Source organism: Thamnophis elegans, chromosome 2, assembly GCF_009769535.1.
Source record: "Thamnophis elegans isolate rThaEle1 chromosome 2, rThaEle1.pri, whole genome shotgun sequence".
Taxonomy (NCBI): domain Eukaryota; kingdom Metazoa; phylum Chordata; class Lepidosauria; order Squamata; family Colubridae; genus Thamnophis; species Thamnophis elegans.
In genome coordinates, this window is record NC_045542.1 from 166,835,459 (window position 1) to 166,852,371 (window position 16,913).

Consider the following 16,913-nt stretch of genomic DNA (forward strand, 5'->3'; position numbering starts at 1 on the left):
CGGGGTGCTGGAAATGGCCCCGTTGCAGGGCACAATTCTGCCTGGGGCTCTGTTGGCCGCCAGTCATCTGGGCACTTCCAGGAGGGGTGAAATTCAGTCTAACGTCCCAAAGACTGGAAGGATTTTTCGCTCGCTCAGGAGGCATACGAGCATGTCAGGCTGGGGGGGGGGCAAAGGGGGGCCTGCATTTCTCCTCTGATACGACTCTGCGTGTGCTGTGCATGGAGAAGAGATGCGTGACTGAACGGGGCTGTGCTTGGGCCTCAATTGTTCAGGGATTGGGAATTGGTGTTGCATTACGCAGCAGAGTCCGATGTCACTGCGCAAGAGCGCTCGCCTGCCTCTCTCACGCTTTTATAAATGGCTTTACTTCTGACTCCCCTTCCGGGACTGTGTTGTGAGCCGCCTCCGCGATGATTGCATGTGCAACGGAGCCAACCGCTCCCCCAATCCCTCTTGCACTCGCTCCACACGGATGCACCACTCTCGCCTGCCTCTACCCCTCCCACCTTAGAAATGCAATAAAGGTAAACATGCGGTGGGGGGGAGAGAGGCTAGCCCCCCTCTGCCTCCTTGCTCCATTCGTAGAGGTGGCCTTAAAAAGCGAGGAGCGGGAGGAAGGGTACTTGGGATGGTTTCTCAAACTTTCAGTTGCAAAGTAATCTAATTGAACGCTGAAATATAGGGGAGATTGTGGAAGAGGAATAAGCATTTCCAACATATACAGTTTTTAAAAAAGTAAATAAAAAAGTGGTCTAAAGTTGGTTATTGTCACATACAGGAAAAAACAAAGCAAAACAAAATTATGATAGAACAATGTCCCATATTAGAAGAAAATGCTGTCCAAATGTTCCCAGTATGCCAAACAAGATGTTTTATAACCAAATGGAGTCAAAACGCTGCAGTTTTTTAAAAATAAAGTGCCCTTCCTATCTTGATATTTATGCACAGTGAGACCTTTGTCACAGATAAAGCTGGATAATGGCATCACTCTTATGTTGTGTGAGTATACATGAGCTGCAAGACTTGTATTTTGCCATAGTATCATCTACAGCTCCATAAGTACTACTAGGATTTTGACCAGCTGCTGGGCACCAATATATTGAGGAATACGGAAAGACTGATCACGTGGGGCAGTCTAATGAGCATTTCTGAAATGGCAGATACCACAGAACAAAGTCTTCTTCCTTCTCTACCCCCACCCCACCCTGTTATTTTGGAAAAAAAAAAAAAAAGGCAGCAGTGTGTGTGTGAATGATCAGGCATGCACTGTATTACACAGAATTTACTGAACAGTGAAGTAGTTACTAAATTTTACTGAGTTTACTACGTTACTAAGGTTCTTGAAAAATGACTATCAGACTTTGAGAACCTGGTATCACTGGATCATGTTCAACAATTGTGTTGAATTAACATTAACTAAAAAGGTTTTTAAATTGGATTTTGAATAAATGTGCAATTGTTTGTTACAGTTTTGAATTTTACTGTTACTATCTTCCTTCCGTCGTACAAACCGCCCGGTCACATGATCCCCAGCCACGCCCACCAAGCCATGCCCACAGAACCGGTAGTAAAAATATTGAATTCCACCACTGGGTGGGAGGCACTGAGGATCAGTTTGTAGCACCAGGGGGCGGTGGACTGAAAAAGTTTGGGAACCACTGCTTAAAGTAATTCCTGCCTGTTTTACATCTTAGCCTTCCTGCATACAAGTATGTGTAATACAGAGCTCAGCCAAGCTATTTATCCTAACGTGTACACAGAGAAACCTCATCAGTTTTCTAAATTTTTCTAAATGTAACTTCAGCAGTAATATAGCATAGCTTTCAATATACTTCCTATTTCCAGCATACTACTTCTTTTTTGAGGTCTTCAAAACTCTCCTATTCGTGCCTTTTGCCTTCTCCCATAGTACATTTTGAGTTTTTAACTTTTTATTTAGAAGATTCAGGGGTCTCCTAACGCTTATAATCCTTTTCTTGAAGACCAAGGAAATATTGACCATAATTCTTTCTCCCTTTTCAGTTTATTGGACACCTAAAGACTTTGCAGCAGGAAGGCACTATAAATAACAACAGACCATAATTCCATAAATCTAGGCCAAGGACAACTTTGGCAAATTTAAGACACGTGGACTTCAACTCCAAGAATTCTCCAGCAAGTAAAGGAACCTGGTTTTTAAGCATGGCGAGCTAAGGAATTCTGGGGGTTGAAGTGCACAAGTCAAAAAAGGACCAAGATTCACGGCTCCTGTTTAGACTCTGGCCTTCCAATTGTCAAAGATCTATTGTGCATCTGGCCTTTTCCAAGGAATCTTAGGCCTCTTCGCCAACTTCCCCCTTTTGAGATTTTAAAGCAAGGAACTATTCACCATAAGTCTTTCTCCATTTCCAGGGTGTTGAACATCAAAAGACTTTACAGTAGGAAAGCACTAGAAACAACTACAAACTATAATTCCACACATCTAAGCCAGGACTCTCCAAACTTGGCAACTTTAAGACTTGTAGACTTCAACTCCCAGAATCCCCTAGCCAGAATGGTAAGAGGAATTCTGGGAATTGAAGTCCAGAAGTTACCAGGTTTGGAGACCCATAAACTAGGCCCCGACCGATTTTTTTTTAATTATTTTATTTGTTACATAAACAACACATACCCTCAATAGTGGGGGGGAAAGCAAAGCAAAAAAGAACAAGAAACAAAACAGAGAAGAAGAAAAAACATCACATATAGCATGTCATTTGGTTACAGGTATTTTAACATTTATCATTCTTATACATTTATTATTTCATTTAATAGGTAATATACGGTTTGGGTTGCTTTGTTTACCATCCCTTTATGTTGAGATGGTACTTCCGCCAACCCAGATATAATTTAGTATCATTTCTTATTCCCTTACCTTTACTAGTTTATCCTAACTATATTTCCCCCCACAGACACACTTTGTATATACACAACAATTTAAAAAAAACCACAAGTATATGTTATAAAAAAGTATATCAGCTGGTTACAACAAGTTTTTGTGCATCTCTTCCATTAATTCATATTAATTCAAATATCTTAACTCAAATGTTTACTATATTAACATCATCATACCTCCACTTTTAATTGACTACAGTTATTTAAACATCCTTCATCCTTAACTATACCAAAGATTTAATCCATAACCACATGCTGGCATTTCATTTACTTATTTATAAAATCCTCCATTAACATCAAATCCTCATATCCTGTTTTAGCTAAACATCCATAATATTTAATACCAAAAATTTCATCCTCCATATATATAATTTATTATCATTCTCCTTTCTTTAGTTATATCCTATATCCTATATCAGTCCTATATCAGCATTTTCCCCCTATTAGTTAAAATTTAACTGTATATAAGAGCCAAGGTGGCGCAGTGGTTAAATGCAGCACTGCAGGCTACTGCTAGATCAGCAGTTCAGCGGTTCAAATCTCACCGGCTCAGGGTTGACTCAGCCTTCCATCCTTCCGAGGTGGGTAAAATGAGGACCCAGATTGTTGGGGGCAATATGCTGACTCTCTGTAAACCGCTTAGAGAGGGCTGAAAGCCCTATGAAGCGGTATATAAGTCTACTGCTATTGCTATTGCTATTTTTTATAATATTTATTATTGTGATTAATAACCTTTATATATAGTCCAAATATATTTCTAACCTTCCCTTCTCATATCCAATTATTATTTATCATAGCAACTCAACATTATATACATTACTATCATTATCAGTTATTATTCAACTATACCTATTACAAATGAATTTAACTAGGTTTAACTAATTTTAAATTATACTCTTCCATCTATCAGCCTGTGTCTCTCTAGTAACAGAACAGCCTTAAATCTGTTGCCATTCGTGGGTCCAGTTCTCCAAACATCTTTATGAGCAAGTCGATACGAAGAAATCTTTGCACCTTTTTACTTATGGTGCCTCTCATATAATGCTGTCGCCCTCTTTTTATTTCCTTTATCAGCTTGTCTTTAATTCTCAGTGGTGGTATCAAATGTTTTGCAGATGGTATTTCAGAAAGTATGAATTCTTTAATGCTTTTCACTCCTCCTGCGCCCTGTCTTTTGAAGGAAATCTTCTGTGTGGCTGCTTCCCCTTCAGACATTCCATCTTTTTCTCCCTCAGAAGTAAACCAGTTGCCCCGAATATCAGCAAATTGAGAATCTTTATCTCTGACATCCTTAGTTTGTATTTGAAAAACATTCTCTGTTTTTTCCTCGTATTTTGTTGCTAAAAACACCAAATAATCCAATTTTCTCTCAATTCTATCTTGTGTGGCAGATAATTTCTGTAACGCTGAAAAAATCATTTGAATAGACACTTGAATAGACGCCATGTTTGTACGTAGTTAGTATTTTTTCTTGAGAGCTCTGAGGTATTTGCAAATAAACGCAGCTGGGAGCTGTGCAATCTATGCAACCTTATCAGATCTTAGACCAATACAACCAAGCAATAAAAGTGTCAAGTTGTAAACAACCAAATTATAGTGAATTAGTTTAGAGCCCGCTTGCAGAGGATCAGAGGAGATGTTGGAGTAATCTATCCTTTGTCCGTGTGAATAACATTTAAAACATTTAAAAGGTAGGGTAGCCACCGTCCAAAAACCAATAAAAAGATCAAAATCGCCGCTAGATTCTTCTGTTCTTTAATTTAAATTAGCTTGAATTTTTAGGCGGACTGTTTATCTCTGAGTAATAAAATCATCTTACCAGCTAAAAACACTTTTGACATTCTTTAAGGCTATCTGCAGTTTCAGTTAGCCTTATGGCTAATCCGGAAGTCACTGGCAAAGGAGGTTTTTTCCCAGATCCCCCAGAGACTTTGCGAACATCTCTGGGATCACTGGATCTCCTCCTACCTTTCACTGTCTCTCCGGGACAGCTTGGGTCCAAAAAGGGACCGTCCAAATGCTTCGGAATAGAGGAGTTTCAGGAGTAGCCTGAACGTCCATCTTCTCACTGCTAAGCCCCGCCTTCTTTCGGCCCCAACCGATTTTGATGTTATGAAATTCCTTCCCTGTGTTTTCCAAAATGGGTTTCAGACTCACTTAACAACTGTCTTGTTTAGCAATGGAAATTTTGGGCTTTAATTGTGGTCATGTCAAGGGCTGCCTGTATATTCTAAAGCTGGTTCCCTAAATTGTCCAATTTACTGACAAAAAACAGCCTATATCTGAACTGTATAAACGTAGCCTTTTAACTACTGTGTAAGTTTGGGTATTAATTTTAAAAAAACATAATATCATATGTCAGACAAGAAATCAGTGAAACACAACCAATGTTAGGTGGTGCAGACACAGCGCCATCCCTCCACTTATTACTTGTGACAAAACTCTCAAGCCTTGTATTGGTTCAATAGTTCATTCTCTTCCGTCACTTTGTCCCAGCGAAGTGCTCACCGAAGATCCCATTTCTCTTTGTTCTGGCGTGACTTTCTCCACAAGGGTGTAGTTGTAGATCCACTGTTGATTCCTTCCAACATTAGGGAAATATGGATGGTTGTCAACACCAGTTCTGCACCTCACCACTTAGGTTGCAATGTTTCCTCCTGAAATATTTCACCATCTTCCCTATGCAATGTCTAAGCCAGCTTTCTGCACCCTAAGGTTGCAGAAAGCTGGCTTATCCCAGCTATTCTTATCCCAAAGGTGCTTTTTTCAGGTGAACGGGTGCGGGACGTGTGAGGCACATCCCCCTGCCCTACCCTAGCTTGATTTTTAGGCCTTACATCATCTTTTCATGCTGTGGGTCTTCTTATGGTAATTAAAGACATTCCCGGTTCTGAAATTCTTTCCACACTCTACACACTGATATGGCTTCTCCCGTGTGGATTCTTTATGCAGCATAAGATTTCTCCCGTCTTTGAAACTCTTTCCACAGTCGATGCATTTAAATGGCTTCTCTCCTGTGTGGATCCTATTGTGGGAGGTAAGCTGGGCACTCTCACTAAAACATTTTCCACACTCCAGGCATTTATAGGATTTTTTCCCTGAGTGAAGCCTTCTATGGCTCCTGAGTGAATTATTGTGTCTAAAGCTTTTTCTGCAGTCGTGACATGTATATGGTTTCTCTCCAGTGTGGATCCTCTTGTGGCTATAAAGGTAACCACTTCTTCTGAAACTCATGCTGCATTCTGTGAAAGGGTTTCTCCCCTCCTTTTATGGATCGTCAGTTCTCCAGAATCACTGAAGCATTTTCCACACTGCTGGCACTGATATGGTTTCTCCTCAGTGTGGGTTCTACTGTGTAGGATGCAGCTATTTTTTGCATTGAAGCTCTTTCCACAAATGCGGCATTCATATGGTTTCTCCCTGGTGTGGAGCCTTTGTAGGAAGTGAGGGACCTCAAACTGGTGAAGCATTTGTCACATTCGGTGCACTTATAAGGCTTTTCACCCTTGTGGATCCTTTTATGGATATTAAGGTGACTTGTTTCACTGAAGCGCTTCCCACACTTGGTGCATTGATACGGTTTCTCTCCACTGTGGATATTTCTATGGGAAGTTAAGTGGCTGGATTTCCTGAAGCTCTTTCCACACTCCAGGCATTTGTACGGTTTCTCCCCTGTGTGGGTCCGTTTGTGGGTATTAAAGCTGCTAGAATTGGCAAAGCACCTTCTACACTGCAGGCATTGAAAGGGCTTCTGCCCTGTGTGGATTCTGTGATGGACAGTAAGATGACCAGATAAACGGAAGCTCTTTCCACACTCCATGCATTGAAATGGTTTTTCCCCCGTGTGGATCCTCTCATGTCACTTAAGATGAACTTTTTGACTGAAACTTTTTCTACAGTGCAGGCATTTATAACATTTCTCCCCTTTATGCATCCTATTATGTAAGGCTAGAGTGTCACGTCTGTTGAAGCTTTTTCCACATTCCAAACATTCGTAGGGTTTCTCCCCTGTGTGAATCCTCTTATGGTGAGTAAGGGCACTGGAGGTCCTGAAGCATTTCCCACATTCTGTGCGTTTATACGGCTTCTCTCCAGCATGGATCCTCTTATGTAAATTGAAGTTGCCTTTTTGTGCAAAACTCTTTCCGCACACTGTGCAATGATATGGCTTTTCCCCTGTATGGATCCTATTATGATAAGTGAGGTCACTTGCAGAGCGGAAGCTCTTCCCACATTCCAGGCATTTACATGACTTATTCCCAGTGGGGCTTTTTTTCTGGGAATTTGGTTCATTGCTCCAAGTAAACATCATTCTACCCTCCCTGCGTTTGTGCAACTTCTCCTCTCTGTGGATGCTTTGGTGGGAAGTAAGGAAGGCTCTGCTTTCAAAGGACTTTCCCCTATTAATCCATTGATGCTGCTTTGTCTCTTCGTGGACCCTCTTATGTGAACTCAGATGATTTTTCTGCCTGAAGGTCCTTCCACAATCCAGACATTTGTGTGATTCCTCTGCTTTGTGAGTCTTTTTATGCAATGTAAGAGAGCGGCTTGTACCGAAAATTTCTGCACACTCCGTACATTTGTACATTTCCTTCTTGTATTCTTTCATGTAAAGGAGGAGGAGGGCTCCTTCTGGATGCTGCCTGCTTTCATCTTGTTTCTCTCCAGAAAGGCTTTCACAACAGTCACATAATTCCAATCCATCTCGAAGTGTTTTCCCACACCTTGGACACACTTCTTTTTCTTGGCAATCCTCTGTGTCCAATAAGACATTGGTATCTGCATATGGGAAACTAGTGTAATTCTCCAGCTCAACCGTTAACAGGTTTTCCTCACAACTTTGCTTTCCATCCATCTTTTCTGCAACTTCCTTTTTCTCTTTTGGGAAAGCTACTACTGCCTCTTGGCCAGAATCCGCCATCTCCCATCCATCACCTGCTTGCAACAGAAAAAAGAAAAAAGGTTAAGACAAACTTAGGTGTAAAGGGGATCAAGCACCATTGCTCTATTTGAATATTTATCAATATTCTTCCAAACTCCCATTTGCCCAAAACATTGCCCTATGCTTGTTATTAAGTTGATATAAGATTTGACCTTTGGCTACTACTGTAAATATAAATATCTTAAGAGAATCCCTTACCTAAGGAGGCCATGTTCCTCTTGTTTTCCAGCATGATCTCTTGGTATAAGGCTTTTTGCTTAGAATCCAGCAGCGCCTACTCTTCCACGGAGAAAAACACAGCTACATCCTCAAGTGCTACCAATTCCTGACACAGGGAGAAGGAAAAAATACCACGTATTCCATGAATATTCCTAACAATGAACACTTCAATGAATTACATGCGAGTGGTTCCCATCTTCAAAAAAGGAAAAAAAATAGATCCAGCAAACTATAGACCTATCAGCCTGACATCAATACCAGGAAAGATTTTGGAAAAGATAACCATGCAACGAATTAGTGAACATCTAGAAGTAAATAAAGTAATAGCCAAAAGCCAACATGGGTTTGTCAAAAACAGATCATACCAGACTAATCTTATTGCGTTCTTTGACAAAGTGACAAAATTAGTGGACCAGAGGAATGCCATGGATTAATTTACTTGGACTTCAGCAAGGCATTTGATAAAGTAGACCATAACCTACTACTAGACAAAGTAGAAAAATGTGGGTTAGACAGCATCACCACCAGATGGATTCATAACTGGCTGACCAACCACACTCAACGTGTAGTCCTCAATGGAACTGCATCTATGTGGAGGGAAGTATGCAGTGGAGTACCCCAAGGCTCTGTTTTAGGCCCAGTACTCTTCAACATCTTCCATTAATGATCTGGATGAGGAGATAAATGGGGAACTCATCAAATTTGCAGATGACACCAAGCTGGCAGGAATAGCTAACACTCCAGAAGATAGGCTTAAGATACAGAAGGATTTTGACAAACTTGAACATTGGACACTATGTAATAAAATGACATTCAATGGTGAAAAAAGTAAGGTTTTACATTTAGGCAAGAAAAGCAAAAGGCACAGGTACAGTACCTTGCTCAATAGTAGTAACTGTGAGAGGGATCTTGGAATCCTAGTGGACTACCATTTAAGTATGAGCCAGCAATATGCAGCAGCTGCCAAAGAAGCCAACACAGTTCTAGGCTGCATAAACAGAGGGATAGAATCAAGATCACGTGAAGTATTAATACCACTTTATAAGGCCTTGGTAAGGCCACACTTGGAATACTGCATTCAGTTTTGGTCACCACGATGTAGAAAAGATGTGGAGACTCTAGAAAGAGTGCAGAGAAGAGCAACAAAGATGATTAGGGGACTGGAGACTAAAACATGAAGAATGTTCGCAGGAACTGGGTATGTCTAGTTTAATAGAAAGAAGAACTAGGGGAGACATAATAGCTGTGTTCCAATATCTCAGGGGTTGCCACAAAGACGAGGGAGTCAAACTTTTCCAAGGCACCTGAGGGTAGAACAAGAAGCAATAGGTGGAAACTAATCAAGGAGAGAAGCAACTTAGAACTGAGAATAAATTTCCTGACAGTTAGAACAATTAATCAATGGAACATCTTGCCTGCAGAAGTTGTGAACACTGGAAGAGAATGTTGGATAACCATTTGTCTGAAGTGGTGTATGCTTTCCTGCCTAGGCAGGGTGTTGGACTAAAAGACCGCCAAGAGACCAAGGTCCCTTCCAACTCTGCTATTGTATTATTAATCATGGAGAAAGGAAACTTGGAATTAAGGAGAAACTTCCTGACTGGGAAAACAATTAACTAATGGAACAGTTTGCCTTCAGAAGTTGTGGGCAGGAGGTTTTTACAAAGAGACTGGACACCCACTTCTCTGAAACGGTATAGGGTCTCCTGATTGAAACAGGCGGATGGACTATCATGCCTTAATCTCACCATTCTGGAGCGGAAGAGGGAAGAACTTTGTTATGTAGAATAGACTAGCTGGGGCATTTTAATGGCCCATTGACACAAGTGGGGGCTACAATCTCCACCTCAACGTTTTCAGTTTTCTCATCTCCCTTTAGAGCAGTGGTTCCCAAAGTGGGCAGAACCGCCCCTGAGGGGCGGTGAAATGACTTAGGGGGGTGCTAAGAGGCAAGGGGGCAGCAGGGGGGGCTCTAAGATGCAAGGGGGTGGCAGGGGGGCCTAAGAGGCAAAGGAGGTGGCAGCAGAGTGCTGGAGATGGCCCCCTCGCAGGGCGCAATTCTGCCTAGGGCTCTGTTGGCCGCCAGTCATCTGAGCACTTCCAGCAGGGGTGAAATTCAGTCTAACGTCCCAAAGACTGGAAGGATTTTTTGCTCGCTCGCTCGCTCAGGAGGCATACGAGCATGTCAGGCTGGGGGGGGGGGGCAAAGGGGGGCAGAGAGAAAAAAGAGCCTTTTGCCTGCATTTCTCCTCTGATACGATGCTGTGTGTGCTGTGCATGGAGAAGAGATGCGGGAGTGAACGGGGCTGTCCTTGGGCCTGCATTGCAGGGATTGGGAATTGGAGTCCGATGTCACTGCACAAGAGCACTCGCCTGCCTCTCTCGCGCTTTTATAAATGGCTTTACTTCTGACTCCCTTTCTGACACAGGGAGAGGAAAAAAAACACAACATACTCCATCAATATTCCTAACAATGAACACTTCATTGAACTACTTGAAAGTCCTCTTCTTTTTTTTTTCTCTGAAAATACGTTTATTTCCATTTCATTCCATACAATCACATGTATACTGTGCATAACCGGGGCATATAACATTGAATAATAAACACAGCCCTCGCTTTTATAGACAATACCCCCCACAATACAAACCCAATATACCACCTTGACCCACCATACACCCTCTTTCACCCCCTCCAACTTTCATTCTTCCTTCCAACATACCCCTCTACTTCCTACTTCCCCTCCCCCTCTATCACTCCTCTCTCCCAATACATTCCCTCCCTTCCTTCTCCTCCTGCCTCCAATCCTCTCTCCCACCCTCTCCACCCCTCTTCTTGATGACCATATTCCACCTGCAGAGTTTCCAGGCAGGGCAAATTTGCATCATTTCTGGAGAACCTTTCCAAAAACATAAAGTGCAAAGAGCCTCTCTTGCTAGAGATACATCTCTAGGTAATGCATTATTGGTTTGGCCAATTCCACAGGAGCAGCAACCCCATATTCCTTTGCTTTCTGCTGATGAGCTAGAACTTGAATGTGTTGGGCCAATCCAACTTTGAGTTAATTTTACCCAATGCAACGAGCCAAAGAATCGTGCCAAGTCAAGGAAAGTGGGGTTCAACATTTCATTTCTGTATAAAAGTAAACCTTGGGTTTTACTTTTGACTTTGGAGTTTCATGTGCAGTATTAGTAGTGCTTTATAAAGCCTTATTAAGGCCACACCTGGAGTACTGCATGCAGTTTTGGTCACCATGTTACCAAAAAAAAGGAGATTTTGGAAAAAGTGCAGAGATGAGAAACTAAGATAATTAAAAACCTGGAGAGTAAAACATGAAGAACGGTTGCAGGAATTGGGTATGGCCAGTCTAGAGAAAAGAAGGACTAGGGGTGACATGATAGCCGAGTTTCAGTGTTGAAGGTTGCAACAATAGAGGGAGGCAACCTTTTCCCCAAAGCACCGGAAGGCAGGAAAAAGAAACAATGAATAGAAGCTGATCAAGGAGAGAAGCAACCTGGAATTAAGGAGAGACTTCCTGAAAGTGAGAACAACTAACCAGTAGCTGACACATAATGTTTCATGATGGTTTTTCACTTCATGGAGCAGGAGTGGGCGTGGACTACAGGCCGCCAGTTTGACACCCTTGAACTAATGGAATGGGTAGCCTTCAGAAGTTGTGGAGTTTTCTCCATCACTGGAGTTTTTAAAGAAAAGACTGGATAGCCAATTGCCTGAAATAGTACAGGATCTCCTGCTTGAACAAGGTGTTGGACTAGAGGACCTCCAAGGTCCCTTCTAGTTCTATTCTGATTGGTTTGATTGATTGAGGGGTGGGGGAGTGGCTGCCATCATCCAAAGGTCATTAGTTCCTCGTAGGATCCCTGCTCCGGAGCTTGTCGGGTGTGAGTCCCTGTTGGTGAAGTTGGACCTTGGGGGTCAAGTGGGCTTGTTGTTAACGTACCTACCTCCCAACAGTGTTACAACAGCCCTCCCTGTGCTCCTCGAATCAATAGCCGAGCTGGCGATTGAGTTCCCCAGGCTTATAGTACTGGGGGATTTCAATCTGCCTTTGCTCGGCGAATGTTCTGATAGGGTGCAGGAGTTCATGGCTTCCATGACAGCCATGGACTTGACTCAAGTAATTCAGGGTCCAACTCATACAGCTTGGGGAGATACCTGACACTCTCGTCCACAGTCCGGCAGAGTCCTTGGTCGCTGCTTGGAATTCGGCGGCGGCGGAGGCTCTAGACCGGATTGCGCCTTTATGGCCTTGCTGCGGCAGCGGATCTAGGAGGGCTCCTTGGTTCACCGAGGAACTCTGGGGGATGAAGCGCCAAAAGAGACGCCTAGAGCGACGGTGGAGGGCCAGTAACTCTGAATCCGACCGAACACAATTAAGAGCCTTCATTGGGACTTATCTATACAGGTGGCAAAATGTGCGCATTTTTCCGCTCTTATTGCATCCGCAGAATTGCGCCCAGCCATCCTGTTTAGAATAGCCCACTCCCTCTTGAAAGGGAGGGATGCGGATGACCCTTTATAGGGCAGAGCTGAGGAATTTGTTCAGTTTCTGTCGAATAAAATCGCTCGGATTCGGATGGACTTGGACTCCACTTGGACAGTACCAACCAAGGTACCGGGGGGAAGGTCTTGAGCAGATTTTATAGAGCGAGTTTCAACCTGTCACTACTGAGGAAGTGGACAAGGCCATGGGAGCGGTGAGTGCCTCCACCTGTATACTGGACCCGTGCCCCTCCTGGCTGGTCTCAACCAGCAGGGAGGTGACACGTGGCTGGCTCCAGAGGATAGTTAACACCTCTCTTCGGGAGGGATCCTTCCCGCACCCTCTAAAGGATGCGGTGGTGAGACCCCTCCTTAAGAAACCTTCCCTGGACCCAGCCATTTTGAACAACTACCGTCCAGTCTCCAACCTCCCTTTCGTAGGGAAGGTTGTGGAGAAGGTGGTAGCCTCTCAACTCCGATGGACCTTGGATGAAGCAGATTATCTGGATCCCTTTCAGTCGGGTTTCAGGTCTGGTTACAGCATGGAAACTGCTTTGGTCGCGCTGATCGATGATCTCTGGTGAGCCAGGGATAGGGGTCACCCCTCTATCCTTGTGCTTCTTGACCTCTCAGCGGCCTTCGATACCATCGACCATGGTATCCTTCTGCGACTGTTACGGGAGGTGGGAGTGGGAGGCACCATTCTGCGGTGGTTATCCTTCTACCTCTCGGACAGGTCGCAGTCGGTGTTGGTTGGAGGACAGAGATCGACCCCTAGGCCCCTCAAATATGGGGTGCCGCAGGGTTTGGTCCTGTCCCCCCTCCTGTTTAACATCTACATGAAGCCGCTGGGTGAGATCATACGCCGGCACGGGATTAAATACCATCAATATGTGGACGATACGCAGCTGTATCTGACCGCCCCGTGTCAACTCAGCGAAGCAGTTGAAGTGATGTTCCAGTGCCTGGAGTCTGTCAGGGTCTGGATGGGAGCGCATAGGCTTGCACTCAATCCCGACAAGACCGAATGGCTATTGATGCTCCCTCCCAAGGATAGTCCTGTCGTTCCATCTCTTAGCCTGGGGGGTGAAATTATACACCCCTCAGAGGGTTTGCAATTTGGGTGTCCTCCTGGATCCACAGCTAACGTTAGAACATCATCTGTCGGCTGTGACCAGGGGGGCCTTTGCCCAGGTTCGCCTGGTGCACCAGTTGTGACCCTATCTGGACCAGGAGGCTCTTCGGATGGTCACTCATGCCCTCGTCACCTCAAGACTGGATTACAGTAATGCGCTCTACATGGGGCTGCCCTTGAAGAGTGTTCGAAGACTGCAGTTGGTCCAGAATGCAGCCGCGCGAGCGATAGTGGGGGTGTCTAGGTACACCCACGTTACACCTATCCTCCGCAAGCTGCACTGGCTCCCCATTGGTCTCCGGACACGCTTCAAGGTGCTAGTCGTTACTTTTAAAGCCCTACATGTTTTAGGACCTGGCTACCTGAGAGACCGCCTCCTGCCATTTAGCAATAGCAATAATAGCAATAACAGTAGACTTATATACCGCTTCATAGGCCTTTCAGGCCTAAGCGGTTTACAGAGTCAGCATATTGCCCCCAACAACAATCCGGGTCCTCATTTTACCCACCTCGGAAGGATGGAAGGCTGAGTCAACCCTGAGCCGGTGAGATTTGAACCGCTGAACTGCTGATCTAGCAGTCAGCCTGCAGTGCTGCATTTAACCACTGCGCCACCTTGGCTCATTTACCTCCCAGAGACCAATAAAATCACACAGATTAGGCCTCCTCCGGATTCCATCTGCTGGTCAATGTTGGCTGGCGACTCCCCAGGGGAGGGCCTTCTCTGTAGCTGCTCCGGCCCTAAGGAACGATATCCACGTGGAGATCCGGACCCTTACTACTCTTCCGGCCTTCCGCAAAGCGATTAAGACCTGGCTGTTCTGGCAGGCCTGGGGCTGTTGATTTTATCCAGCCCCACTCTAAGCTGTATGTATGTTATGCAATTTTAATGTTTGTTCTTTTTAATTTTTATATGTCTCCCCCCTCCCCCAATTTTTATCTGTAAGCCGCCCAGAGTCTCTAGGGAGTGGGCAGCATACAAGTCCTAATAAACTGTAAACCTGATTGATTAATTGGCTCAAAATCCACATTGAGCACACCTTCAGCAAGCTCTTTTATCCCATAAAGCCACAGTACAGTGCAAAAGTCTTAGGTCACCTCCCCCTTGTTGTTTTAGCAAAGCTTTCACAACCATTCCATAATTTTCAATCTTGAATACCATGTCTTGAATATCCAATGTTTGTTTGTTGTTTTCCCTTTGAGAGTGCCAGTGATACAAAAGTAAGATTTTATGTCTGTCAAGTTCTGTGTCCTTTGGCATTTTGACTGGAATGATATGGAACGTTGGTCTTATTGGGAAGCTGCCAATGAATTACATTCATACAACATGTCTCTGTAAAAGATGTCAAGCTCAAGCATAGGAGACAAGGAAGAAGCCCCCCTGAGCCACAACACAAATTTTGATAATTATTTCACAATGGCAGCTAAACAATCCTTGTGATCCCCTGGCTTAAAACATCAGCATGAGACGACCACAGGAAAGCAGTCCTCCGAAGGATTTAGCAGTAGTTTTGTAACTGTTTGAAGCCACAACGGCACTGAAAAAGTTCCTTGTGGCTGTTTTTCACATACGACCGTTGCAGCATTCATTACGAGACCAAAATTCAACCGTTTGGCCACTGAATCATATTTATGACGGTTGCAGTGTCCCCCCCCCCCTACTAGCTCCCGCGGTCAAATGGCTCCTCAAAAGCACGGCGGAGGAGGAAGGGGGAGGGATAACACGGGGGCCAGCTCAGGTGCTCTGCGTGGAGGCTAAGTCAAGGACTGGCTGTATTGCAGAGGAGCTGGGAGCCACCCAAGGATTTCACGGTGCTACGAGGAGGAGAGCGAGCCTCTGAGCAGCTGCGGGGAGCCTGCCTGGCCAGGAGCGACCTTCGGCTGGACGGAGGGGCGAGGGCTGCCTGGAGAAACAGCGAGGGCCCTTTTGAGCTAGTGAGCAGGAACGTTTGTGGAGCACACCGGTTGTGTGTGGAGGCTCCACGCAGAGTACCTGAGCTGGCCCCCGTGTTATCCCTCCCCCTTCCTCCTCTGCCGTGCTTTTGAGGAGCCATTTGGCCACGGGAGCTAGTAGGAAGGCGGCGGAGGGGGGGGAGCAGGGAAAAAGGCCTCATGGCTTCTGAAAAACCGCGGAGGTGGAGGCGGCGGCAGGGGTAACCCAGAGCCCAGCTGAGGTGCTCCGAGCGGAGGGAGAGGCACCGGCGCCGCAGCCAAGGGCGGGGGCGCCTGCGGGAGCTTTGGAGGCTTCACCTCGGCTGCAGCACTGGGCAACAAATATGTTGGTGCTGTTGGAGGAGGAGGAGGAGGAGGCGGCAGCAGCTATTCTAGTGGCGGCGGGGGCTCGTTGGCATCTTTAGCGGCAGCCCGGCCTCTGTGAAAAAAACCGAAGATAGAGCAGATCCACGCAGATGACGTTGCTGCAACATGACTGGAGGAGGAATTCTGGGAGTTGAAGTCCACAAGGCTTAAAGCTGTCAGGTTTGAAGGCCCCTGTGGTTTTTTTTCCTAAAGGGTGTGCAAAGGTCTTGTAACTTGACAGCTTTAAGACTTGCATGCTTCAGTGCCAGAGTTCCTGAGCCAACATGACTGGAGGAGGAATTCTGGGAGTTGAAGTCCACAAGGCTTAAAGCTGTCAGGTTTGAAGACCCTTGGGATTTTTTTTTCTAAAGAGGGGTGAAAAGGTCTTGTAACTTGACAACTTTAAGACTTGCATGCTTCAATGCCAGAGTTTCTGAGCCAACATTTTGGTTGCTAAGCAGGACCGTTGTTAAGTGATACTGATATTATATAACACTTTTAATTAAGCGGGTACCTTGAATAAACATAACTTTGAGTTTCAAATAATACTGATTTCGTTGTTGTCTTAGGTGACATCTGTGAAAAAAATTCAGGTGCTCAGGCATGAAAATATGCCTCTCAAACACTATACTTTTCTGCTCACAATAAAAAAAAAAAGAGGGAACATTGATGAGGACCCGGATTGTTGGGGGCAATATGCTGACTCTGTAAACCGCTTAGAGAGGGCTGAAAGCCGTATGAAACGGTATATAAGTCTAATAGCTATTGCTATTGCTATTTCCCAGCTGGAGCAAAAGAATTTAGGAAGCAAAGTTTTTTTTTTCCTTTCAGGAAGGCAAGACCAACAGTGAGGTGGACCAGAGTTCCTGGGTGAGCTGACACCGATATACAATAAGTGTACA

At 44.7% G+C, this 16,913-nt stretch overlaps 1 protein-coding gene and 1 pseudogene across 1 annotated transcript; both read right to left on the reverse strand.

The window, feature by feature from the left end:
- Positions 1-5,743: 5,743 nt before the first annotated feature.
- On the reverse strand, positions 5,744-6,151 carry LOC116504587 (zinc finger protein 664-like). The gene has a single exon (XM_032211691.1). The coding sequence runs from the start codon at positions 6,148-6,150 to the stop codon at positions 5,755-5,757; it is 396 nt and encodes a 131-aa protein (XP_032067582.1). The 5' UTR covers position 6,151; the 3' UTR covers positions 5,744-5,754.
- Positions 6,152-6,169: 18 nt separating this feature from the next.
- On the reverse strand, positions 6,170-7,525 carry LOC116502551 (annotated as a pseudogene).
- Between the last annotated feature and the right edge of the window lie 9,388 nt (positions 7,526-16,913).

What these genes read in the sequence shown, in the direction of transcription:
- LOC116504587 (XM_032211691.1), bottom strand. Translation starts at nt 6,150, where the DNA reads ATGAGTTTCAGAAGAAGTGGTTACCTTTATAGCCACAAGAGGATCCAC.